Source organism: Sapajus apella, unplaced genomic scaffold (genome assembly GCF_009761245.1).
Source record: "Sapajus apella isolate SASKATOON/1434 unplaced genomic scaffold, GSC_monkey_1.0 scaffold51, whole genome shotgun sequence".
In the NCBI taxonomy this organism is placed as follows: Eukaryota; Metazoa; Chordata; class Mammalia; order Primates; family Cebidae; genus Sapajus; species Sapajus apella.
Window position 1 is genome coordinate 6,449,177 of NW_022436991.1, and position 26,294 is coordinate 6,475,470.

General features: G+C 45.7%; 1 protein-coding gene and 1 pseudogene across 1 annotated transcript; one reads left to right on the forward strand and one right to left on the reverse strand.

Annotated features, from left to right (window-relative positions):
* The first annotated feature begins 303 nt into the window (after positions 1-303).
* On the forward strand, positions 304-25,912 carry CLEC19A (C-type lectin domain containing 19A). Its single transcript, XM_032242823.1, has 5 exons — positions 304-1,902; positions 14,452-14,617; positions 20,562-20,655; positions 23,909-24,041; positions 25,411-25,912. Exons 1-5 carry the CDS (start codon positions 1,815-1,817, stop codon positions 25,488-25,490), a joined length of 561 nt encoding a protein of 186 aa, XP_032098714.1. The 5' UTR covers positions 304-1,814; the 3' UTR covers positions 25,491-25,912.
* On the reverse strand, positions 15,754-16,881 carry LOC116526501 (annotated as a pseudogene).
* Positions 25,913-26,294: the final 382 nt, after the last annotated feature.

The following is a 26,294-nucleotide window of genomic DNA, read 5'->3' on the forward strand; positions in this document are numbered from 1 at the left end:
AGGAACCTGACAGCGGGGGGCCCCAAATTTCAGCTCACAAGATGATAGGGAGTAGGGTGAAAATTTCCAAACTTTCTTCCATATTTCTATATTTTTATCAATGTTTAATAATGTCCATTGTGGGGGTGTGTTTTATAACAGAAATACTATATTAGTACAGTAAGTTGCATCTACACATCACTTATAAACATGTAATCAATACGTGCCATTTGTAAATAAATAAATGTACATCGTCTGGGATATGCACCAGCACACTAGTTTGGAGGCAACTGATCTACCCGAGGAGGCATCCCGTAGGTTGAAGCAGAGCCTCATCTGTGCTCGTATTCTGAGTCAGACCTTGGCAGACTTGCAGCTCCGGTGCCAGCAGGCAAAGCAAGCTGTGTGGGCACAAGTTAAGTTATTCCTCACAAGCACAGCAGCAGGTGTTCCAAAGAGAAAACTTGGAAGCCAAACTGACACATTCCAGTCCTCTCTGAGAGTGCCAGCCACATGAGGTGTCAGGGCACCTGGCTGAGCATTTCTGGAGAGAAATGAGAGAGTGCAGAGGAAGAGGATGTGGGTTATGCCAAGGAAAGCCTCGCACTAGATCAATGACAACAGCAGCAAATGTTGCTCTCATTTACTGAGCGCCTGCTTCTTGCCAGCATCTACGCCAAGGTTTAGAAACAAATTACTTTATTTAATCCTTGTGAGGTAGGTACTCTATTCCCCATTTTATAGAGGAGGAAACTGAGGTTCCGAGAGGCAAAATGACTTGCATTAAGGACACACAAAGTGAAGGAGAAACATTCTGGTTTTTAGAAATATCGGCTCTCCAAAAGTGCAGTGAGATCCCAATGGAAACACTAGAGATTTTTAAACATTGAATTCTGAGCAAGCCACACAATAGAGCTATGCGCTAATGATGATACTTTCACCTCTTTGTGGAGCACTTATTCTGTACAACGCTCTGCTGAACCTTCTACAGATGCCTCCTTTAACTCCCGAGGGACCCTGAGAGACCCTGAGAGGTGAAGGGAGAGGAAAGGAGGCTGACTCACGCAGGCTTCCTGGTGCTTCCTCAGCAGTGGGGCCTCTGATGCTGTCAGGGTCAGACCCATGGGATGGGGACCTTGGTGAACTGAAGCTCAAAGAGCCTGGCTGAAGGAGGTGCTCTTTCTCAGCCCCATGCAATTGTTGCCCCATGGAAATGAGGGCTAAGTTTTGTTGGATCTTCAGATTTTCCAATAGAAGACAGAAATCTGAACTTGTGCCTAGAATCTCCTGGTTTTATACTTTAACAAATTTTTTAGGATTTAAAACACTGCAGACCAAACAAATGGCATCCATGGCCCAGGAGACCTCTGCATTCAAGTATTCTTACCTTCTGGTATGTATTTACTCTGAGAGGTGTGAGATGCTTTATCTCCTATAACAGGCTGGAATGTGAGTTTTGTTATTATCCCATTTTACAGAGGAGGAAACTGAGTCTGAGAGAACTGCACACCCAAGGCCACAGCCTAGCTCAGAGACAAGACTGAGAGCTAAAATTTCTCCTGGTTCAGATGCAAGGCTAGGAGCTAAAATGTCTCTTGGTTCTTTGATGGGGGCTGGCCTAGGGCTGCTTTGCTTTCAGCTGTCATTTTGAGCTGTCTCCAGCAGTGTGAAGAGGAGGGAGGAGAAAAGATGAAAGGAGAGGACTGGAGTCCATCCAGTCTGTCCCAGCTCCTGCCAGCCTCCATCTGACCCTAGGAGAACACTCCTGGACCCAAGCTCCAGCCAAAGAGCCTCTCTCCCACGCAGGCCGGGAGGTTGCTTTCTAGGAGCTCAGGATGCAAAGGTGGACACTGTGGGCTGCAGCCTTCCTGACCCTCCACTGGGCACAGGCCTTTCCACAAACAGACATCAGTATCAGCCCAGGTAAGTGCAAGGACCAGGGCTGGAAGCAGGCAGAAAGGCGTACACTCTCAGGAACTTGTTCCATCAGTGAGGCCTGGCAGCTTCTGTTGGGGGGTTGGGGTGCCCTGACCCGAGTCTCCTGATATCTTTCCCCCTACTAGCTTTATCATGGGCACTCTTCTAGGCCCAGACACAAAAAGTACTGGGCTTAAATCCCAGTTTTGCAGTTTACAAGCTGCGTGACATAGAGCAAGTTTCTTAATCTCTCTGAGCCTCAGCTTCTTCTAGAAGGTTGGGTCACAATGGCACTCTCTTTGGGCTACTGTGCCAGGCAGATAAGATAACATGGGGAAAGTGCTTTGCACGGTTTCTAACACTACAGGAAGGTCTGACCATGGTAGTTTTGGGAGGGATTTGGCAACCGGGCCCCTACCCCACCTTGGCTGTGACAGCCTTCCTAGGGAGCTTTCAGAGCTGCTGCTGTGCCACCAGAGTTTAGGTGTACAGGGAGGGACACTTGTCCCTCTAATGACCTCCCTGCAGATACCCTCTAATTGCCTCTGCAGATACCTAGCAATACCCAGCCCTGTGGGGTTTATGGAGCATCCCCAGGGATGAGAACCTGTCCGCCTTGGGCATATGGCCCCCCAGTGTCCCATATGGAGGATGAGGGTCTTCACGTGAGCTCAATTACTTCTACTTTGCAATAGAAGGGCTGGGGGTGCTGATTCTGGGGGATCCCCATTTGGATGAGAAGAGTTCTGAATCCTATAATTTAGTGGCTGAGGGTCTTGATTGTTCCCTCTACCCGGTTCTTTCCAGGCATCGTTTAAAAAACATAACATTAGCAATATCAATAACAACAACTAAGACATAACCCTAGCTATGTGCCAGGCCCAGCTCTAAGCACTTTTCAGATGTGGATTTATTTAATCCTCATAATAACCTTCATATATGGATTTATTTATCATCACAATGGCAGAGATACCATTTTTCAATCCCCATTCAAATAAAACTAGGAATGAAATACCTGGATGGAGATTCTCATAAGGCCAAATTATTGGGCTGTGATAGTGTTAGGGTAAATTTAAACAGTGGGGTGATAATGTTGCCGGATAAAATACCAGTAAATAATTACCAATAAATTCTTTTTTAGTGTAAGCATCCCCCAAATGTTACATGGGACATACTTTTACCAAAAATTATCTGTTGTTTACCTGAAACCAAATTATCAAATTTAACTAGGTATCCTTTTTTTTTTTCTAGCATCCCTAGTGGTAACATTAAGGGGTAGTCTTAGTTCATTTGGGCAAGGGGTTTCAGTTCCGTCCTAAACTCTCTGAGTATACTAGTCAGCTCAGGTTGCCAGAGCTATCTATCACAGACTGGGAAGCTTAAGCAACAAACGTTTATTTCTCACAGTTCTGGAGGCTGGGAAGTCCGAGGTCAGGATGCCAGCAGATTTTGTACCTGGTGAGGACTCTCTTCCTGGCTTGCAGATGGCCGTCTTCTCACTGTACCCTTACATAGCAGAGAAAAAGAAAGCTCTGGTCTCTTCCTTTTATAAGGGCACTAATCCCATAATGAGGATGGGAATTCCATTCAAATCTAATCACTAGTGGGAGTAACCAGGGGTGTTTTCTTTCACTAGCTTGTGCCCATGGGACCTCTCTGAGACTCAAGTTTCCTCACCTCTCAGAGCCCCAAGTAGGGATAACAAGGGTCCCTATCAAGGATTTTGGAGATCTTCAATGAGCTCATGCAGCAGAAATGCCTAGCATATAATAAGCACTTGAAAAATGAGTTATTACCACGACCATGTTTGTCACTGTTGTTGTTGCCGTTATGCCAGAATTGGCCAGGAGACAGTTTTCTGTTCTGATAAAAGACTTAACCAGGCCGGGCGCGGTGGCTCACGCCTGTAATCCCAGCACTTTGGGAGGCCGAGGCGGGTGGATCACGAGGTCAAGAGATCGAGACCATCCCGGTCAACATGGTGAAACCCCGTCTCTACTAAAAATACAAAAAATTAGCTGGGCATGGTGGTGCGTGCCTGTAATCCCAGCTACCCAGGAGGCTGAGGCAGGAGAATTGCCTGAACCCAGGAGGCGGAGGTTGCGGTGAGCCGAGATCGCGCCATTGCACTCCAGCCTGGGTAACAAGAGCGAAACTCCGTCTCAAAAAAAAAAAAAAAGACTTAACCATTGAAAGGAACTTCTTTAGATATCAATCCCCAAGCCTTACTCCTACTCTATAGATAAGGGAACTGAGATTGTGTCAATCCCAGCTACCTGGGAGAGCTCAGAGTTTGGAATTGGAAGGATGGATTTTAGAAATCCACTCAGCCCAACCTTTCCATATTACGGCTATGGAAACTGAGCCTACAGAGGCCAGTTGAGCCAGCCATGGTCATCACTGTCCAAGTGGTAGTTCTACTGCTCCTCAGGCTCCCAGACCTGCAGAAAGCCCAGTTTCAGCCTATGCAGACAGATTCTTCAGAGGAAAGTGATTTCAACACGAGAGAATATGTGTGAGTTTATGAGTGCCTGTGAGCAGGAGCATGCATGTTGATGTGTTGTAGGAAGGATTTAAGGGTCTCTGTGGGCCTCTGCAGACCATGAGAATACATGCACCTCCAAGGCCCTCCTTATTGAGAATGGGCTTGGTTTTTCCTCTTCTTCTGGGTACCCCCAGCGTTTAGTGCAAGGCATAAGAGGGCACAAGTCATGGGTCATTCATCCCACTACTCCAGACCTTTCATCACTCACCCCCTGCATAGGCAAATATATGCAAATATATGCAAATAGCACAACTCCCCCTCCCCCTATGTTTTGGAAGAAAAAAAAATACTCTTCAGACATCTTTTAGAGACTTGGGAGGATTTAGCCAGACTAAATCCTTTTTCCAAAACCCCTTCTCTAAACCTGCCTTTGATCTCATTGTTTAAGTGGATTAATGAATGTGAAGTCCTCAGAACAGTGTCTGGCACCCAGTAAGAGCTATGTAAATATTTCTTCTTCTTCTTCAACCATCAAAAAGTTTACTTTCCCTGACCTGACACCAAGAACTCTCTGTAGCAAAGGAAATTTATAGCAAAGTGTTCTGCAGCTCAGGACCTGCTTCTGCAGGGCTCCAGGAGGGTAGATGGGGAATGAGTCAAGTTCTGTAGCCTCTTCCTCACCTGTCCAAGGGCCTTGCATTGCACTCTCAGCTCTGTGAAGGTTCTGGGACCCAGACTGTTTCTACTGTAATAATATCTAATACTTGCTAGAATGCCTACCTATGAGCTGGAACTGGCTTTTCTGTGAAGAAGGCACTATGATCATGACAACTGTACTGATGAGAAAACTGAGACCCCAAGAGCTGAGTTTCCCACCAGGACCATCTGACTCCAGAATCCAAGCTCTGAAGCTGGAGCACAGAGATCGAGGCAACAGTGTTCTTACCTCCCAGAGCAGCCCAGATCCCAAAGTGTCCCTTGGACATTCTGTCCAGTTTCCACTCCTCCTCTATGGTCACAGAGCAAGCACTCTGTACATGCTTCTAGAATACTTAGCATGCGATGACTCTGCCAGTGTGTGAGTTCCTCCTTCCAGACTGTGAGCAACCTAAATGCACAGACCTCAAGTCAAATAGGCACCCAGGAAACATCGACTTATTTGCTTGATTGTTAAATTTGATGTTTAATATGTTTATTTCACAAATGAGAAAACTAAGACCAGAAAGAAGATGTCTTCTTGAGGCGCTAGTCTGTTCAGGAATTTCTAAATCTGTCAGACTCGAGTCTCAGTCAAGTCTCAATTATGGCTCTGCCACTTTGGAGCCAAGATAGTAAGTGATTTACCTTCTCTGAGCCTTAGTCTTCTCATCTACAAAATGGGGAAGATACCAATTCCCTCCTAGGCTGATCTCAAGGAGTCACATACTAAACACCCAATGAATGACTGCTATTATTAGTAATGTAAAAAATTATGTAATGCTTTTTCCTCTGTATCATGTGGCCTCAAGAGTGGCTCACAGAAGGGACAGCGAAGCTTAGACAGGAGAGCCCTAGGGCCACCAGTTCCACTTCCCAGAGCCAGGGCTCACTGTGAAGGAAGCCACAGAACCCACAGGACAGCAGGAGGGGAGTGAAGGTGACCGATTCCTCAGGACACAGCAGCCACCTTCCTGGAGTCTGTGAGACACTTTCTTCCCCACCGCCCCGCCCCCCCGCCAGGAGTGTCTGGGGCCCAGTATGGGGACCGGGTGAACAAATGTGGCCCCTACGCCTCCCCACCTCCCCTGCTGGCTGAGTCCCAAGGCTGATCTGGGCAGGAGGCAGCAGGGTAGTGCATTCGTGGGCGGCTGGATTGGGGCCAGGGGAGCCAGCAGCCAGATTGAGTAGGAAGGTGACAATTTATTCCTTTAAAAAGAGTGGGGGTGGGGGAGCCCTGAATTCCACTGATGTGGTTTTTTTTTCCCCCTAACAAGCTCAGAGTTCCCAAAGGCTTTGACTCTCACCCCAGCTGGGGGACCTTGGGGGCCTCTGGTGCTGCTAATTGAAGGAAAAGACCATGTGGTTTGGCTTTCTGGTTTCCAGAGCAACAGCCCCTTTGTGTGTCCCCTCCCCTCTGCCTCTCTCCCTCCACTCCCCATCCCTCATGCCATTCTCATCTCTTCCCTCCTCTCCCTCTCAAATCCCCAGCCGTGCTAAACTATTTCTAATTCTCCAGTGGTCCATTCTCTCTCACACTCCCAGACCTCCGCACATGCAGTGCCCTACCCCTGGAACGATCTTTCTCTGACTCTCGTTCATCCTCTAGGTCTCAGTTGAGACAGCGCCTCTTCTAGGAAGCCTCCCAAATCTCCAGATCTGGGTTATGTTCCACTTTTAGGTGTTCCTGTGGCAGCACCCTCTTTTCCCCCATCCAGGAAGGGAACTCATGGTGCCTTGTCATAATCATCTGTGGGCTCCTTGAAGATGGGGACAGGTCAGCCACCAATTCAACTAGGGAGAGAAAGGGGCAAAGAAGCAGTTTCCAAAATAATCGAGAGGGCTGCTCCCTGAAGTTTTGCTGGCATGACACACATCCACAAATTATATTAATTGCATCTTCATTTTTGCACTTCTTTTTCGTTCTTTCTTTTTTGCTTATTTTAGAGACAAGGTGTTGCTCTGTTGCCTTCTGCCTGAGACCAAGTAGGTGCTCAAATAGTACTTGTTGAATGAATAAAGGAATGAATAAAGGGACAGACCATCAAGATTGGAGCAAAAGAAAATGGGCTTAAATGCAGTAGGAATCTCTAGGTTTGGGGCTAGACAGGCTGGCTTCAAATCCCAGCCGGGAGCTAGGAGATCTTGGGCAAGTTAGTCAACCTCTCTGAGCTTTGGCTTCTTCATCTGTGAAGTGGGGGTGATCGTGGCACCCACCTGGTAGGATGTGTGAAGATTGAATGCATTTTTCTGCATTAAGCATTTAACACAATGCCTGGCACACAGAGAATGCTGAGTCAGAGTTGGCGCTGGTTGTTGTGTTGCCATGGTTGACTGACTGTCAAGCTATAAAGCTGCAGAAATCCTTTGACAAGAGACAGATTAGCAAAGGCTGGTTTGGGGTCAGGCTGATGAAAGGTCTTCTATTCCCAATTCCTTAAACCCAAGAGGTAAAGGAGGAGGAGGAAATACCGTGCAGGTTGGAGTTAATGATCATCCCATTGCAAGCCAGTGCTCTTTTCCACCTCCCAGGTCCTCCCAATTAAAGGCCTTTGCCTGCTCTGTTGGAAAGGGGAGTAATTGAGCAGTGACCTGTCACAGCCCCATTTTCTGGTATGTTTCACCTCTGGCATCCATAACCACCATTTACTCAATGGAGAAAACATAAAGGACCAGAATGGGGAGGTGGGGTGTAAATGGCTCAAGGAGCTTGTTTTCAACTCTGGAAGGAGCAGACAGGGTTGAGGGCAGGGGTTCTTTTTGAAATATCCACAGTCTTTAGGACTAAGGACCCTTCCCCCTCTCACCCCACTCAGCCCCTTTCATTTAATTAATTATTAATTCCTCTTTGCCAGGCCATATTTAGTGAGAGAACGAATGAATGAGTAATTCTACAGGCTCCATCTTTCAGCCTGGCACACTGTAGACCAGGGCTTCCCAGTTTTTCACATGCACAATAATCACCTGGGGTTCTTGTTAAAATACAGACTCTAATTTGGAAGGCCTGGGGTGGGGCCCTGGAGTCTGAACGTCCTAGGGGATGCTGAGGTTGGCTTTTGCAGCAATCATTGTTTTAAACAATCTGTAAAACCAGGATCCGGCAACTTCTGATTTCAGGGCTTGGTTAGAAAACTCCAGAAATGCCATCCCAGCATCAGGACTCCTGGTTTCAAAGCAGAGGCAGTGCACACAGCCTTCTCACCGTTTTCCTGAGAGGTTGCACTGAAGAGTGATGTTTGATTCCCTACCTGTATTTGTACCTTCGAGCCTAGTCATTGTGCACCTACTATGTGCCAAGGCACCAGGGGGAGAGGAATGAACACAATAGACGCTGATGAGGATAGGGGAGGAACGTGTGAATGTTGAGATGCAAGGGGCTCTAAGAGCACTTATCTAAGAAGTCACTGTGCAGTAGAGACTCAAAGGACGAAAAGAATTGGCTGAAGTCAGGCCAAGGGAAGCATCTGCAAAGGTCTGGACACGCCTTTGAGAAATGGCAAATGTGTGGGCAAACGTGGAGTACAGAGTAAGGAGGATGTGAGTGACGGAGAATAAGCTAATGGCAAGCAGTTCCCAAGGGAGTTCCAAAGCAGTTCCAAAGGGAACACCTGTAGGGTTTCAGGGACATGAGGACACGCTGTTCAAAGGAGGAAGGATGCCTCTGGACCTGGGCGGTGAGACAAAGCTGGAAGAGCAGCTAAGAGGCATTGAGAAGGTATTCATGGGAAAAGGTCGAGAAGAATGTGGAAGGGGAAGAAAGAACGAGCTGAATTAGAGATGTGTTTAGGCGTTGGAATAGACACGACTCGAAAATTGATTGATTGTTAAGGAGGAGAAAAAAAGATGATTTTTGGCAAATTATCCAGCAATGCTAGGAAATTCTGAGCAATTCCAGCCAATTATTGTCAATTTTGTCTAATCTCAGCCAATCCTAGATAGAGTAGTTTATGTCAAATAAAACGTGCAGGTAGAGGAAATGTAACAGATATTCTAAGTTGGATCTGAGAACAGAAAAGGTAAACACTGAGTAACGTCCAGAGTTTAGGTAATCATGTTGTACCCGTGTTCATGTCTTGATCTTTTAAAATGTTAACATCAGAGGAAACTGAGTGAAAGGCATACAGGAACTCTCCACACACAATCTTTGGAACTTTTTTAATTTAAATTTTTTTTTTTTTTTTTTTTTTTTGAGACAGGCTCTTGCTCTGTCACCCAGACTGGAGTGCAGTGGTGCAATCCTGGCTCACTGAAGCCTTGACCTTCTGGGGTCACGCGATCCTCCCATCTCAGCCTCCCAAGTAGCTGAGACTACTGGCACATGCCACCATACCTGGCTAATTTTTGTATTTTTGGTAAGACACAGGGTCTCACTATGTTGCCCAGGCTGGTCTAAAACTCGTGGGCTCAAGCAATCTTCCAACCTTGACCTCCCAAAATGTTGAGATTACAGGTGTAAGCCACTGTGCCCAGCCTAATTTTTCATTTTTATGGGCCGTAGTAGGTATATATATTTATGGGGTACATGGAATATTTTGTTACAGGCATGCAGTGTGCAATAATCACATCAAGGTAAATGAGGCGTCCATCACCTCAAGCATTTATCATTTCTTTGTGTTACAAACACTCCAATGATATTCTTTTTGTTTTTGTTAAATGTGTAATGAATTATTGTTGACCGTAGTCACCCTGTTGTGCTATCAAAAACTAGGTCTTATTCATTCTACTTAACCATGTTTTTGTACCCATTAACCAGCCCCGCTTTTCCCCCAACTTCCCCACTACCTATCCCTCCTAGCCTTTGGTAACCATCACTGTACTCTCTGACAACTTTTCTGTAACTCTAAATTTATTCCAAAATAAAAAGTTTATTTAAAAAAGAGGGAGAAAACAGAGTGTGGAGATATCCAGATGACAGAATGTGGTGAATTTGAGACTACACGCTCTTTCCACTGTCGCCGTGCAGAAAGGCCACAGGGACATCTATAAACACCCTGCTAAAGTCAGACTGGACTTCCAAGGAAGTGAGGTGGGTACCCAGGGGACAGAAACCAAGATAGAGATAGAAAGCAAAGCAATCCTATTGCTCCAGAGCCCTGGGTAGGGCATCAGCCTCCATAATGCATGGACTGGGGTTTAACACCCACACAGGGTAGGAGGTGAAGTCAAAGCTATCTAAAGCAGGGAATTGAAACTGGAACCCTTTCTTAGAGCACAAACTCATGAAGAGTTTCATCTTCAGCGGAAGGGGAACCAGGGGGAAAAATAACCTCCTACGGTCACAGAGAGATGACAAAGAAGTTTGCTTCATTCTAAACTCAGGGAAGAAAGCGCTAGACGTCCCTTCTGCAGTCTTCGTTAGTGAGGTCCATGTTGTCAAATATAAACAGAATGTTAAAGCAATGCCTTCAGTGCTTTTAAGCCATGGGCTTAGATTAGTAATACATTTTTAACTCTAAAATTAGAGAAATAGCAGACACTATACTTCTCATTAGTTGCGGGGGTGGTGTCTTAACTTTTGTTGAAGAAAATATGAACAGGCTAAGAAATGTGAATGCTTACTGTGATGTTTTGTGTTGCTGCACTGTGGGGTTATTTTACATTGTTGGAGTCCTGTCTTCCATCTAGGGCAGGGTTTCTCAATCCTGGCACTACCGACATTTTGGGTCGAATCATTCTTTGTTGTGGGGACTTGTTCATTATAGAATGTTTAGCAGCACTCCTGGCCTCTACCCATTCGATGCCAGTAGCCCCACCACTTCCAGTGGTGATAAGCAAAAATATCTCCAGGCGTCGTCCAGTGTCTCCTGGCAAGGGGTGGGGGCAAAATCGCCCCTCACCGTTTGAGAGTGACCAACCAATTTCAGTTTGCTGGGAACTGTAGGGGTGCCCAGGATGTGGGACCCTCAGGGTTTTGTAGTAGCAGTTGTTGTTGTTGTTTTGAGTCAGGATCTTGCTCTATAACCCAGGCTGGATGGAGTGTAGTGGTGTGATCGTGGCTCATTGCAGTTTCGACTTTCCGTGCTCAATTAATCCTCCCACCTCACGGTAGTGAGGACTGCAGGCACACTCTACCACTCCCAGCTAATTTTTGTATTTTTATTTTTATTTTTTTATTTTTTGAGACAGAGCCTCATTCTATCGCCCAGGTTGGAGTGCAGTGGCGCGATCTTGGCTCACTGCAACCTCTGCCTCCCTGGTTCACGCAATTCTCCTGCCTCAGCCTCCCAAGTAGCTGGGACTATAGGCACCTGCCACCACGCCAGGCTAATTTTTTTTTTTTTGTATTTTTAGTGGAGACAGGGTTTCACCTTGTTAGCCAGGATGGTCTCCATCTCCTGACCTCGTGGTTCACCTGCCTCAGCCTTCCAAAGTGCTGGGATTACAGGCGTGAGCTACTGCACCTGGCAATTTTTGCATTTTTTATAGAGACGGGGTTTCACCATGTTGCCCAGTCTAGCCTCGAACTCCTGGATTCAAGAAATCCACCCACCTCGGCCTCCCAAAGTGCTGGGATTACAGGCATGAGCCACCGCTCCCAGCCAGGACTCTTGATTTTAAAACTGGGATGGTCCTGGGCACATTGGGATGGCTTGGCCACCCTACTTTCATCTCTAATACGAGTATTTAGGATGTCAAGTAATTTTAGGATGGGTGGGAGTGAGCAAAGTGGTTTATCACCAGCAAATACTGAGTCATTCCAGTCACTCCTGGACAAACTTAGCCAAGTTCTCACCGATGAGTGTCCTTGGTTACTGAGTGGAAAGAAGGTGGAAAGCATTTGCTACTTCTCGTCCATGCTAAGGGAGAAACTGATGAAAAAGTGGCCCTACGCAGCAATTCAGTGGAGCCTTTTTGTGTTGTAGGCAGGGCCCGCAAGTCCCCACAAAGAGCTCAGCAACACCCAGCATTACAAAGGGCCCATCAACCCTCTTGGCCATTGGCACTTTAAGGCATCGAGGTGATATTCTCCTAGACCAATGCTCTCCATCAAGAAAGATGGGACCTGAGTCCCAGAGGGGGGTGGGGACAGGCCAAGGTGCTATGCCCATTTACCTCCCCAAACAGAGGTCTTTCCTTTTGCCATGCAGAAGAGGATTAAGAGAGCAAATTCTGAAGCAACAGGCTCCAGTTTGGAGACTGGCATGCATTGAAAGAGAGTTGGCCAGGATTGAAAAGGATGGGTGGGGAGGTATCCCTGATCAGCACAGCTGCTGGGGTCGGGGAGAGGCCATTCTGGTCCAAGGGGAAAGCCCAGTGGCACTGACCAACCCTGAGAAGCATGGCCTGGAACCTGCCTGCCTAGCACAGCTGTCTTGATGAAAGCAACTGTCCCTTTCTTTCCCCAGAGAAATGCTCAGAGGTGCACACACAGTTTTGATTTTGCATTTGATTCTGGGGAATTCACTGGATCCCTGCAGCCCATCAATCTGGGTTATAAAGCCCTGAGCTAATCATTAATAACCATACATTACACAATCCATATATCGCAAGTACTTGGTGAATTTATTTGGCCCAGTCAATTGACCCAGTAACCCCATGAAGCAGATGCTATAAAGATCATGAACTATTCTTAGACCTGCTAATTTCCCATCATGAAGCATCATGCCAACTTTATGAGCAAAAACTTAGGAGTTGGGAAGCCTGGGTTCAAATCCTTACTATGCCACTTACCTGCAGGATGATCTTGGGCAAGTCACTCAACCTTAGCCTCAGTTTCCCTATATGTGCTCGGCATATAGGGAAACTATAATAAATGCTCAATGAATGTTGTTCATTACTTTATTACTTCATGAGCTCAGCCAACCACTATAGTGGCTTGAAGGCAAAAAATCCAGTAAAGAGTGACCTTCATCCCCCCTTGAGTGGGTGGCTGCAAAAGGCACCCCAGAGATCATCTAGTTTGAAGGTCAAGTTGGGAAAGAATGAACCAGCGTCTCACAGCGGGTCAGATACAGAGCTGGGGGTATGACCCAGGCTTCCCAATCCCCTAATAGATTTCACCCCCGCCCACTGCCTGTCTTCATGGACAAGCCATCCAACCTAGTATGAGAAAGGTTCTCAGCCTGCCTGTCTCTTCCCGCCAGTCATCCTGAGTCGTGGTTTCCAAAAAAAGTATCTCCTAAGAAGCTTTCAGAGGGGCTGAGACTTGAGAGAACTTTGCTGTCTAAACATGTTATTTAAAAAAAAATTCTTTTCAGAATTAAGAACAAATCCTGAACTCCAGGGGTTCGATGGGCAAAAGATATAAATAGTCTTGGCTATAGCTTGGCAATAAACACGTGGGAAGCTGTGTACTCTTGCCAGATAGCCCAGCATTGCAAATTGAAACAAGATACCCTTTTTTTTTGGCTTATAAAATTTGCCAAGATTGTCATGAAAGTGATAACACTCAGCTCTGGCAAGGGCAGAGTGAAATGGGCACTCTCAGACATTACCGTGGGAGGATAAATTGCTTCCAGGAGGCAATTTAGCAAATTGTATTAAAGCCTTAAAACTCTCTCCTCAGAAAATCATCAGAAATGCCAAAAAAAGCTTTATGCACAAAGCTGCTCATCTCAGAATTATTTGTAATGGTTTAAAAAATAGAGAAGCTATCTAATTATCCAAAAATAAGAGAATGGTTAAATAAACTTTAGGAGAGCCACTCAGTAGAGAACTCAAGAGCTATTTAAAACAATGTTTACAAAAATGTATAATGACATGGGAGAAATGCTTATACGCTTTAATTTTTAGAAATCAGAATACCGACTGGTATATAGAGTACCATATAATCACATTACATTAAAAAAATCACTGCATACAAATGTGACATGAGAAAAAAATGTATCAAGGCATTAACATTTTCCGGGTGTTCTATGATGTGCACGTATTATTTCTATAATTTAGTAAAATGTAGATATGTATGTGCTTTTTGGATCTTAAGCATATAATTGAATTGATGATAATGGAACATGTTTTACTTTCATTCTTGAAAGTATGTACAAGGAGGCACAGCGGCTCACACCTGCAATCCCAGCACTTTGGGAGGCTGAAGTGGGAGGATCACTTAAGCTCTGAACTTCAAGACCAGCCTGGTCAACATAGTAAGACCTCCTTTCTACAAAAAAAATCAAAAAATTAGGCAGGCATGTTGGCACACACCTGTGGTCCCAGCTACTCAGGAGGCTCAGGTGGAAGGATCATTTGGGCTGGGAGTTGGAGGCTGCAATGAGCTATGATTGAACCACTGCACTTCAGCCTGGTCAACAGAACGAGACTCTCTTAAAAAAAATTAAAATTAAAAGATTGTAAAGAAAAGAAAATAGGTAGGAAGCTGTGGAAACAATGTCCGCGCTGCCAACCTTCCTTCCTGTCTGTTTACTTTCTGCTTCCAGCCCTGCCGGAGCTGCCCCAGCCTTCCCTGTGCCCCCTGTTCTGGATGGAGTTCAAAGGCCACTGCTATCGATTCTTCCCTCTCAATAAGACCTGGGCCGAGGCTGACTTCTACTGTTCTGAGTTCTCTGTGGGCAGGAAATCCGCCAAGCTGGCCTCCATCCACAGGTAAGTGGGATCCCAGTTACCTTTAGTTCAACTAAGCACCCCTTTGGGAAACGGGATGGAAAATGGTATTTCCAAGTGGCATTTCTCTTTGGTAGTTGAAACTCTTTGAAAAAAAAAATAGAGATGGAGTCTTGCTACGTTGCCCAGGCCAGTCTCGAACTCCTGAGCTCAAGTGACTCCCCCTTCAGCCTCCCAAAGTACTGGGATTATAGGCATCAGCCACAGTGCCTGGCCAACTGAAACTACTTTTTATCCAACTCAATTGCTCATTGAAACCATCCTTGGCTATAGAAGGCAAAGCATTCAGCAGGGGTAGCAAATAGTATGCTGGAAGATCCACCTTTATAAGTGCCAATCTTGTGCTGCCTTCCGCTCCGTATCCTGTGATACAACTGATATATTACACATGTAAAGAATATAATGCAAAGCATATGACAAATCATAACACACTTATTTGCTGCATGTTTATGTACATCATCACATTGAAGTTCTGTTAAACCCTATCCCATGGGTATCTTCATTTTCCAGATTAGGAACATGAGACTCTGAAAAGGTAAGTAATTTGCTCAACGTTACACAGCTCTTAAGTGGGAGAACCTAGTTTTGAGCCTGTGGAGTCAAAATCATAGCCCACCCTGCAAGGCCTTCTTCCACATTCCTCTCTGTCTGAAGCCCCAGGCACACTGACCATCTCAGAGTTCTCCAGTTTGGTCCAGCTCTTTTACTCCTCCATACTCTTAGACACTCTATTCCCCCTCCTAGGAATTTCTTCCCTATCTTCTCCTCCAGGTAAATACCTCCTCAACCTTCAAGAAAGCTCTGACAACATCTCTTCACTGAATTAACTTCTGACACCCTAATTACACTCATTATCCAGCTCTCCTGGTACACTCCCTTTATGATAGCAGAGCCACCTGCATCTGACTTCTTTGCTGATTTGTGAATTTTCTCAGGCCAGGTGTGATGTGTTCCATTGGCACCCAAGCTGTAAATCACAATCTTACCTCTGTTCTTCAAGAATCTCAGAAACTACTTTAGAAAGAGAGTTGGATTTTCAACAACAACAACAACGACAACAACAAAAACTTTTATTGGTGACATTGAAGAAAAGGTAGCTGGGGGTGGGGGTGGGGAGGCTACGTGGGTGGCCCCTCCTGGTCTTCCCGCCCCATCCGTGCGATCAGCTGTTGCCGCCTGGCGCATGCGCATCATGACGAGGCTCTCGCGGTGCGTCTCCGGCAGCACTGAGCCCTTTGACAGTCCTGGGTGGCTGCGGCCCATGGTGTCCTGGGGCTGTCCCTCCAACCAGGAAATCTTCAGAGGGCTATCCACCAGGCCAGCTTCATTCTGAACAGCCAGCTCCGCAGCCCTGACAGTCGCGAACTCCACCGCAGCAGTGCCTGCCTTCTTACTGGAAAGTACCAGGTTGAGAACCTCACGTTACTTTTGCACAAGCCGTAGGAGGCCGTCTTTGGAGTAGCCACCTTCTGCCTCACCCTCCTTCTTGCACTTCCATTTTAGCTTTAGTCTGGAGGTTCCTTGGCCTTCAGTATTTTCTGTCTTTCCTGTCAACCTCTGGTCATGCTCCTGGCGTTTCTGCTCCCGGAGGAGCCTCTGCTGTTCCTCCGGCTGCCGGGAACCCTCGTCTCTCAGGTGCTCGATCTCTTGCTCTAGTGTCCTCGTGCTCCGGCTCTCCTCCTCCTCCTCCTCACTCTCCTGGGCCTGGGCCTGGGCCTGGGCCTGCCGTTCCCGGGCATCCAGATCAAGCTTCACTTTCTTCCCTTTCTCATCGTTTCTGGGTCCTCTCTGCTGCCTGCTTCTTGGCTTTCCTGACCCTGCCCTGGCTGCAGCATGGGCCAGCACCTCTAAGGCCTGAGAAAGCTGGTGGAAAAGTTCAGCTGCTCTAGGATTATCTGGATTTTTGTCTGGGTGGCAGGAGAGGGGCCTGAGAAAGCTGGTGGAAAAGTTCAGCTGCTCTGGGATTATCTGGATTTTTGTCTGGGTGGCAGGAGAGGGGCCTGAGAAAGCTGGTGGAAAAGTTCAACTGCTCTGGGATTATCTGGATTTTTGTCTGGGTGGCAGGAGACGGTCTTCTGCCTATAGGCCTTCTTCACCTCTTTGTCCTCCGCCTTCTCCTCAATGCCTAGCAGCGTGTACAGGTCCATTTGTAAGAGCTCCTTGGTCACTGCCATGGTTCCTGCCTGATGCAATCGTACTATCGAGAGTTGGTTTTTCATGTGCAGAGCCACTGACTTTTGTTAAGAATAGGGAAAGGGGACCAGGTGTGGTGGCTCACGCCTGTAATCCCAGCACTTTGGGAGGCTGAGGCAGGTGGACCACTTGAGGTCAGGAGTTGAGACCAGCCTGGCCAATGTGGCGACATCTTGTCTCTTCTAAAAATACAAAAATTAACCGAGTGTGGTGGTGCACGCCCGTAACCCCAGCACTTGGGAGGCTGAGGCAGGAGAATTGCTTGAACCCAGGAGACGGAGGTTGCAGTGAACCAAGATTGCGCCACTGCACTCCAGTCTGGGTGACAGAGGGAGACTCTCTCAAAAATAAATAAGTAAATAAATAAATAAGGGGCTGGGTGCAGTGTCTCATGCCTGTAATCCCAACACTTTGGGAGGCTAAGATGGGAGGATTGCTTGAGTCCAGGAGTTCAAGACCTGCCCAGGTAACACAGCAAGACCACATTGCTACAAAAAACACAAAATTAGCCTGACGAAGTGATGCACAACTGTAGTCTTAGCTACTCGGTAGGCTAAGGTGGGAGGATCACTTGGGCATGGAAGGTTGAGGCTGCAGTGAGCCATGTTCAGGCAACTGCACTCCAGCCTGGGTAACAGAGCAAGATCCTATCTCAAAAAAAAAAAAATAATAGAGAAGGGGTTCTTTATCTTAGTTTCCAAATACTTCTTGAATCCACTCATCTCTTCCTCCAACAGATGTATTGAACAACCAGTCTATTTTCAGTGGGACTGAGAAATATGCTGAGACAGTCAGGTTCCAACTAGGAAAACCAGAACTACTACTGGTATCTAAAACAGATAATTTAATATAGTCAAGCGATGGAAGCTCAGAACTTAAAAAGGAGTAGTGAGACAAACTAGAAATACATAAGAGCAGAAAGCCAATTCCATGCTTGAGTTGGAGGGCAGGCCAGTTCTATGGGATTTGGAGCCATGGAGGAGAGGCAGCCCCTGCCAGAGACTCCCAAGCAGAGGGGGAAAGAATGTTTTCTCCCTCCTACCCATCTGCCAATGACTCATAAGTGCCCTGCATTAACTGAAAGCCAGCTAACATGGAGCCCTAGGAAGGACATTCTTTAGGGATCAAATCTGCTATGAGAGCATAGCACAGTACAAGGTTGGCACTTGTAAAGGCAGAGGACATTCTCAAAGAATCCCCAGCCTAGAGAGGAAAATGAGGTATATGTAATAAAAAGCGAATGCAAAAGTGATTCCAAATCAAGGCTTTTCTCTAGAAAGCCCTCATTGTACTTGCAACCCCAACTGCATCAGAAAAACCCTGAAAGTGGAGAAGCAAACTAACCAGCCAGCCCCTGGGGGAACAGGATCTTTGGGCTGTTCAAGTGGTCAAGGATTGGATAGAAGATATTTGTGGAAGGTTTCCTGGAAGTACTGATCCTGGATCAGTATCTTAAAAGATTGGGAAGCTTAGGGGATGAGGGCAGCAGGTGTTCCAAATGAAGAAAGCTGTGGGGGACAGTATGAGCATTGATTAAGGGCATTAGAATCAGGCAGTTCTAGACTCTAGCCCCAGCTCCATCACTTCCTACCTGCACCATCTTAACCAAACCACGTAAACTCTAAGCCAAAGAGTTCTCAACTTGGAAAGAGCAGTAATCACACTGATCTTTTAAAGTGGTGAGGGATTAAAGGTGATCATGCATCTAATGTTCTTATACAGCACTTGGATAACTCCCTGTCCAACAGTAGGAGTTATTATTATCTTTATTAATTATAATAAATTATAATCCTGCCTTGAGGAGGCCAGTTCTTTAACATTCCATACCAGTTCATCTTTCTGAGAGTGAGCAAGCCTTGTCTCACTCTTCCTCTTTCCTTTCCTCCAAGAGTATTTGTTAAGTAACTCGCTGCATGTGACTGGCTGGAGCACTGTGTTAAGACAAATTCTGAGTGCCAGAACTTTAAGTGCTTCTAATATGGAATTGATTGCCAATCAATTCCACTTCACTAACACAAAACTTAGGAGAGTAAATATGAGTGCTTTGATTTACTATCAATGCCTCCAGAAGAAAGAAATCTTCCAGTGGTGGGTATTTTAGATAAGGTAGCAGCCTTCAGAGAGCAGTCATTTGGAAGAAGCTGATGGGAACAGATACACCTTATTGCAACATAAAGAGTACCCCAACATGGCCCTGTTTTGAAGTGAAGTATTAAGTTTATGGCTGATTATTATCATTCTGTATTGACTTCGTTGACATACTAAAGTTCACCGTTTAGTGGCATGTGAAAGCCAATAGTGGGAATCATTTGTTCAGTGGGATCTGTCATCTGGGTCTGTGAATGATTTCAGGGAAGTGTGCCTACCATGTGTCCATTTGCTGTCACAACCCTTGCCCATTCTTCTAACCTTTACAAACTGCCTTTGTCAGGCTTGTTGATATGGGCCCTGGATGAGCAGTTGTCGCAGCTTGTCTTCAGCATCTTCAGTTGCAGCAGCTCCAAATTTTGTGTCCAGACATGGCTACAACCTAAGGAGAAAGGGCAGTACTAGAAACTTGGACCTTCTCCACATACCTCCCTCCTTTCATCATGGAGGAAACTGTCCCCAAGATGTCCCCATAAACGTTGCCTTAAATCTAACTGGCTATGCTTGGTCATATGGCCAATGTCAGCTGCAAAGGGAGCTGGGAAAAATGAAATTTGGCTTTTCTGGGTCATAATGGAGTCAATGGGGTTAGAGATTAGGAATGGCCATGGGATAGACAAGCAGTAGTATCTGCCCTAGTGCCTGTTTGTTGTGAGAATAAAATGAGTTTCTACACGTATAGCACTTAGCTTAGTACCTGGTGTGAAGTCAATGCTCAAGAAACATTTTGATAGTAGGATGAAAATAATTATGTGTTGATTTCTCTACCTATCTATCAGTCTACCTGTTCATCTGTCCATCCATGTATTCATTCAATCCACCCATCCATCCACCTATCCACCAACCCATTCATTCATTTGTCTATCTATCCACTCATCCATCCATTTATTCATCAATCTATCCATCCATCTCTACTTCTTTGTTGGTTTTGGCGGTGGACTGTCAGCAGGGTCGTCCACCGATTCCTTTTGTTCGATGAATTATTTGATAAGCTCTTTGAAATAGAGGATAAGAATACCCCCACAAGACACCCGTGACGTCTAAGGATGGTGGGCTGTTAACTGAGAGGCTCAGTTTTGCTAAGTGGGCCATGCAAATTCAAGCCTAGAGCTGTGTTTCCCAGGAAAACAGACATTTTGGAGATGGTGTGTGAAAAAGGACTAGGAGAGAGGGGGATATATTATAAACTGACAGTGTAAGGAGGGCCTTTGATGGAGAAATTACTGGTGGAAGTGTTCATTGACTTATGTGATGTGTGCAACGCAATGTAAACTCCTTTCATTGTCTTTTCATGATATCTTCAATATAATTCACCTCATTTGCTAGTGTTTTTGAGATGGATTTAAGGTTTTAGGGATGAGTAGCAGTGCTGAGTCTGTCTTTGAAGTGGCTTAGGTCAAATCCAGAGATGCCCATGTGGGACCGGCCACACATGGGTGACCTAATGAAAACTGAAGGCCAAATAGGATCATGTCCTCTATTTACTTTGGTCCAGGAAGGTAAATAAGAATTGCTTTCAATTTTTGACTCCATCCTATGAAAAGAGGCAGTGAGGAATCAGCTACTATGTTTCTTACGTTTGCAGCTGGGAGGAGAATGTCTTTGTGTATGACCTCGTGAACAGCTGTGTTCCCGGCATCCCAGCTGACGTCTGGACAGGCCTTCATGATCACAGACAGGTGAGAAAGCAATGGCCATTGGACCCCTTGAAAGTTCCAACCAGGATTCTTTTTGATTTAATAAACCTTTCACATCTGTGCCAGGTCACGGCTAAGCACACAGCAAACAGAGAAATCAGACACCAAATGCCACAGTTACAGCGTGACCAATTTGTGAAAGACATTTAATGATGTCCTACTAGATGATGCAAACAGATAGCATGGTCAGAGAAAACCTGTTTGGCTTGGGTTCTCTTAAAAAAAAAAAAAAGTCACTAGGCTGGGTGTAGTGGCTCACACCCATAATCTCAGCACTTTGGGAGGCTGAGGTGGGCGGATCATGAGATTAGCAGCTTGAGAACAGCCTGGCCAACATGGTGAAACTCCGTCTCTACTAAAAATACAAAAATTAGCCAGGCATGGTGGCAGGTGCCTGTAATCCCAGCTACTCAGGCGACTGAGCCAGGAAAATTGCTTAAACCTGGGAGGCGAAGAGGTTGCAGTGAGCCGATATCATGCACTCCTGCCTAAGTGACAGAGCAAGACTCCGTCTCAAAAAACAAAACAAAACAAAACTGAAACATGATTAGATGTGCAAGAGATGTTGGAAGGGAAATATTTGTATATGAAAAAGAGGAAAGAGGCATAAGTAGGCAGGGAAGGACTTCAAACAACACCTTGGGTCTAAGAGGTCTAAGATATGTGAAAGGAGATTGGAGAGGAAGGACTGGGTAGGGAAAGCCTCATCACAGCACAGTGCTGAGAAAGTCTTGGCTAGACCAATGGGGAGTCCCCAAGCAAAAATGCCCGAGACTGGAATCCTGCCCTCGGCAGGAATGCACCAGCACCATTACCTCTGACATGCTGAATCACTGGCTGAGAACAGCCTGGAGGAAGCATGGTCTCATTGTGAATGCAATGGTAGCTCCAAAGAGGCAGAGGCATGTCCTTAGCACAAACAAGGCAGTGAATCCAAGGTGGCAGGAGAGCTGGAGCTGTCCATCAATTCTGCTTTCTGCTGGTCCTCCTGAAGGTGATCTGTGCAGTGTACTTCTGTGACTGCCACAGCCTTCCTGGGTAAGAGATACTTAAGTTAGTGTCTAATGGATAACTAGATGTTAGCCAGAGACAGCCTATTCCAGGTAGAGGAAATAGCATGGGTCAACATCCTGAGGAGGGGGAGGTCATGGCACATTCAAGGAGGTTAATAAGGAAGACCACTGCGGCTAGGGCGCAGAGTGAGATAGGAGTGGGTGTATAATAAGGCTGAAGATAGTAGCTTGGACCAGATCTCTGCAATGTCACAACAAACTCCACCTGGAGATTTTTGTCCTCAAACTTTGCCTTGGCAAGCTGCATGCTATTTTGCACATATGCTCCTTGCCCTGTTCAGAGTACTATAGGGAATAAGGTTCTGGTGCCAGCTCCTGTTCGGCCACTTACAGGCTGGTAGGTGGTTTTATGCAAATTTTAAAAACCTCTCTGGGCCTCAGTTTTTGTGTCTGTACAATGGGGATGAAAATAATAGTGCCTTGTGAAAAGAAAAGTAAGTGAGCTAATATATGTAAAGAGCTTAGCGTGATGCTTAGCATACTATAAGAACTCTTTAAGGATGATAAGAATTGCTGTTAAAGTAGCAGAAGTGACAGTGTGGTCACACCTAACATTTATTTATTTATTTCTATCGAGACAGAGACTTGCTCTGTTGCTCAGGCTGGAGTGCAGTGGTGCAATCACAGCTCACCACAACCTTGAACTCCTGGGCTCAAGCAATGCTCTCAGCCTAGGCTCCAGAGTAACTAGTACCACAGGCTGGGACCACCACACCTGGATTGTTTTTAAAAAAATTATTGGTAGAGACAGGGTCCCGCTGTATTACCCAGGCTTTTCTCCAACTCCTGGCTCCAAGTGATCCTCCAACCTCAGCCTTTCAAAGAGCTGGGATTAGACGCATGAGCCACCATGCCTGGTGATCTTTTAAATCAATAGACTTCCTCTGACAAGAACAAATATAGAAGTTACAATTTTTAAAACACTAAAATGTCCATTTATAATAGCAACTCTAGAATTGGATTATAACTACACTAAATCAGAGTTAAAGAAACTTGTACTAAAAGACCTAATAATAATAATAAAAAATACAGGAAAAATGCCTTTTTTCTTCTTTTCAGAGCTAGGCACCATGGGTCAGGCATTGTGTTAAGTCCTTCACATGCTTCAGTTTTTTCAGCCCTCACTGCAGCTCTCTAGAGGACATATTAACTCCATCATACAGATGTGGAAACTGGGGCTCAGAGAGGTTCAGTAACTTGCTCAGGTTGCAGAGCTAGGCAGTGGGCAGACATGGGGTCTCAAGCTTTCATTTCTCTCTCAGAAGTAGCATGCTATTCCCATTATATGACGTGAGCTCCATAATCATCAGTGCTTTGGGGGATACTCTTCTTAAAACTCAAATAAATAGGGAAATGGCTCTTGTTCCTAGACAAGTTACAAAAATGTAGTTCTTTCCACAGTTAATTTGCACATTTATTGCAACACCAGTCAAATTCCCAACAGGACTTTTCTTGCAATTGGACAGAGTAGTTCTGCCTTAGGTAAGAAAAACAGACTATTTAGACAAAAAGAAAAGAGGTGGAGCGTGACTCCCATCCACTGGCAAAATGCAGTAGTTAGGGGTCTTGGGTAGTTGACTCAGGAAGATCTGGGTTTGATTTCCAGCACTCATGCTTTATTTGCTGTATGAATTTGGGTAGATCAATCTGGTCTCGGTTTTATCTGTAAAATGGGGCTGATGATGCCTGCTTTTCAGAATGGTGAGGATAAAGCAAGTAAAGTGCCTGTCCTGGCACATAATAAGCCCTCAACAAATAGCAGCTAGTAATAATAGCAGTAGTATCAGATTGGTAGCAGTAGTATCAGAAAGCAGTAGCCTCAATGAGGACTTTTGTGCAGAGGTATTAGAAATTGAGGTGATACCTGAGGTCAGGAGTTCAAGACCAGCCTGACCAACATGGTGAATCCCTGTCTCTACTAAAAATACAAAAAATTAGCCGGTCATGGTGGCGGGCACCTGTAATCCCATCTACTCAGGAGGCTGAGGCAGGAGAATCACTTGAACCCAGGAGGTGGAGGTTATAGTGAGCTGAGATCGTGCCATTGCACTCCAGCCTAGGCAACAAGAGCAAAACTCTATCTCAAAAAAAGAAAAGTCTCAAATGCCTGATCTTCTTCTCCTTGGCTTGCTTCCTTGTCTCTCTGGGTGGAACCCTCCCAGGAAGGGCAGTTTGAATGGACTGACGGCTCATCCTATGACTACAGCTACTGGGATGGCAGCCAGCCAGATGATGGCATCCACGCGGACCCAGAAGAAGAGGACTGCGTGCAGATATGGTACAGGCCTACCAGTGGTGAGTGTCCCTGAGACCAAGGCTCTTTGAAGGACACCCGGGAGGCATCACAGATGGGGAGGGCGGAGAAGTGCCTTGGCGGAAGAGGAGCACTGAACAGCCTGAGACTGGCAAATTGTTCAGCACCTTGGAGAGCGGTTGACATCACTAGGGTGTTGGGGGCATGGCCATTCTCCACAGTGGACTTGCTTTAAACAACAGTAGTTGTTGTTTGTTTGTTTGTTTGTTTAACACGTGAATTCCAACTTAGATAGAAAGATATTATAAATGGAAGCATGAAGGGAAAAAAGACTTGTGTGGAGAGTAGTCCAGGGGTGGTGTTTCCATGTCAGCTCACCCACACACCAAAGTGCAAGCCCCTTCCCAAGGCTCATGCTCCTGAATATGTGAAGCAAGCCACACCTGGGGTGGCATGAGGGTGTAGGTAGTGACAAGAGAATAGACCTGGATTCAAATTCTGGCCCCGTTGCTTTCTAGCTCTGTGTCCTTGCAGAGAATTACTTATCCTCTCTGAAATTGTGTTTCTTCTTCTATAAAATGGGCTTAATAATTTGTCCTGCCTACAGGACTGCTGTGAGGATTAAAGGAGGTGCAGTTGATATAGCACCTGGCAAAAGCATGACTTGGGAGTTGACTGCCCTTGTGTGAACCCCCGCTCCACCCTTAATGTACAGCCCAAAGATAATTCCTTAACGTCTGGTGCCTCAGATTCTTTGTCTTCAACATGTGGCTAATGATACTTCCTCACAGATTAATGTGAATAAAAAAAGAAGACCATGTTCATAGAATAGCTGCCATGCTCAGTATTCAGTATTAGCAATCACCAGCATCATCATGAACGTCATCACTTTCACATCAATCTTAAGAAATAGAAACAATATCCCCGTTTTGCAGATGAGGAAAACGAGGCCCAGAGAAGTTTAGCAACTTGTTCCAGGTCACACAGCAAGCTAAGTAGTGGAGCTGGGTTTGAAGCCTAGATCTACAGAACTCCAGGCCCAGACACTTAATTGCTATTTCCTCTTTGCTCCCTTTTCTCTTCCTAATTAGGGGAGGGAGGTAGAGGACAGCTTATTATCCTTTATCTGGAAGGATATTATCCTCTACCGGGAGCCCTCCTGGAGCCTGGTAGCCAGTATTGGGCCAAGCCTCTGGTTGAAGTTCATCCTCCCAACCAAGGTGACAAGCCAGGATCAGCTTTATGCAAGAGTAAGGCTGGACAGCAGGCTTGTCACATATCAGCAAGAAGGGGCTGCCAGCGCAGACACGAGGCTTACTGGAGAGGGCTTTTGCTTCAAGGGAGTGGTGGGGTTACTTTTATCTTGGTGGTTGGATTTTCACCCAGATTCTCTGCTTCTTTTCATCACAGCTCTGAGGTCATGGAATGATAACACCTGCAGCCGAAAGTTCCCCTTTGTCTGTAAAATCCCGTCTCTGGCCATTCATTGATCCTGTCTTGTCCTACTGGTGTGAGCTGAACTCCAGTATCATCTTGTAGCTGTACCCAGTGTAGAATTGAAACTAAATACATGTAAAACATACATAGGAGGTAAATCTCTTGGATAGAGATTTTAAACAAGCAGATCTTAATTATACAGGGTGGTTACTTGGCCAAGTGACAGGAAATTATGCAGGGTGGTGACTTGGCCAGCTCAAATTGGCTTAATTAATTTTTTTAAAAGGTGTTGTTGTTGTTGTTGTTGTTTTTTAAATTGGCCCAAGTAACAGAAATCCAGAGGTTGTTCTGATTCAGAGTTGAATCTCACTGGGCTGGCTCAAGTCATATGCCCATCCCTGAAACTGTCACTCTGGCATATGCTAAGTGGCTAGACCCTGCTTAACTGCATATCTTTGGGACAGAATGGGGTGGGAGTGGGGGAAAATGGGAAGATGTTGGTCAAAGGATACAAACTTTCGGAAATAATAACTTCAGGAGACTTAATGTACAGTATGGACTATAGTTAATAATAATGTGTTGTGTTCCTGAAATTTACTAAGATAGTATTTTTTTTTTTTTTTTGAGACAGTATCGTACTCTCTTGCCTAGGCTGAAATGCAGTGATGCAATCACAGCTCACTGTAGCCTCAACCTCCTGGGCTTATGTGATCCTCCCACCTCCAGTCCCCAGAATAGCTGGGACTATAGGGCACTACAGGCATGTGCCACCACATCTGGCTAACATTTTTTTTTTTTGACGGGGTTCCACTCTTGTCGCTCAGGCTGGAGTGAAGTGGCACGATCTCACCTCTTTG

What these genes read in the sequence shown, in the direction of transcription:
- CLEC19A (XM_032242823.1), top strand. Translation starts at nt 1,815, where the DNA reads ATGCAAAGGTGGACACTGTGGGCTGCAGCCTTCCTGACCCTCCACTGG. An exon ending in AGACATCAGTATCAGCCCAG is followed by an intron (nt 1,903 to 14,451) that starts GTAAGTGCAAGG and finishes TTCTGCTTCCAG; the next exon opens with CCCTGCCGGAGCTGCCCCAG. An exon ending in ATGGTACAGGCCTACCAGTG is followed by an intron (nt 24,042 to 25,410) that starts GTGAGTGTCCCT and finishes TTTTCATCACAG; the next exon opens with CTCTGAGGTCATGGAATGAT.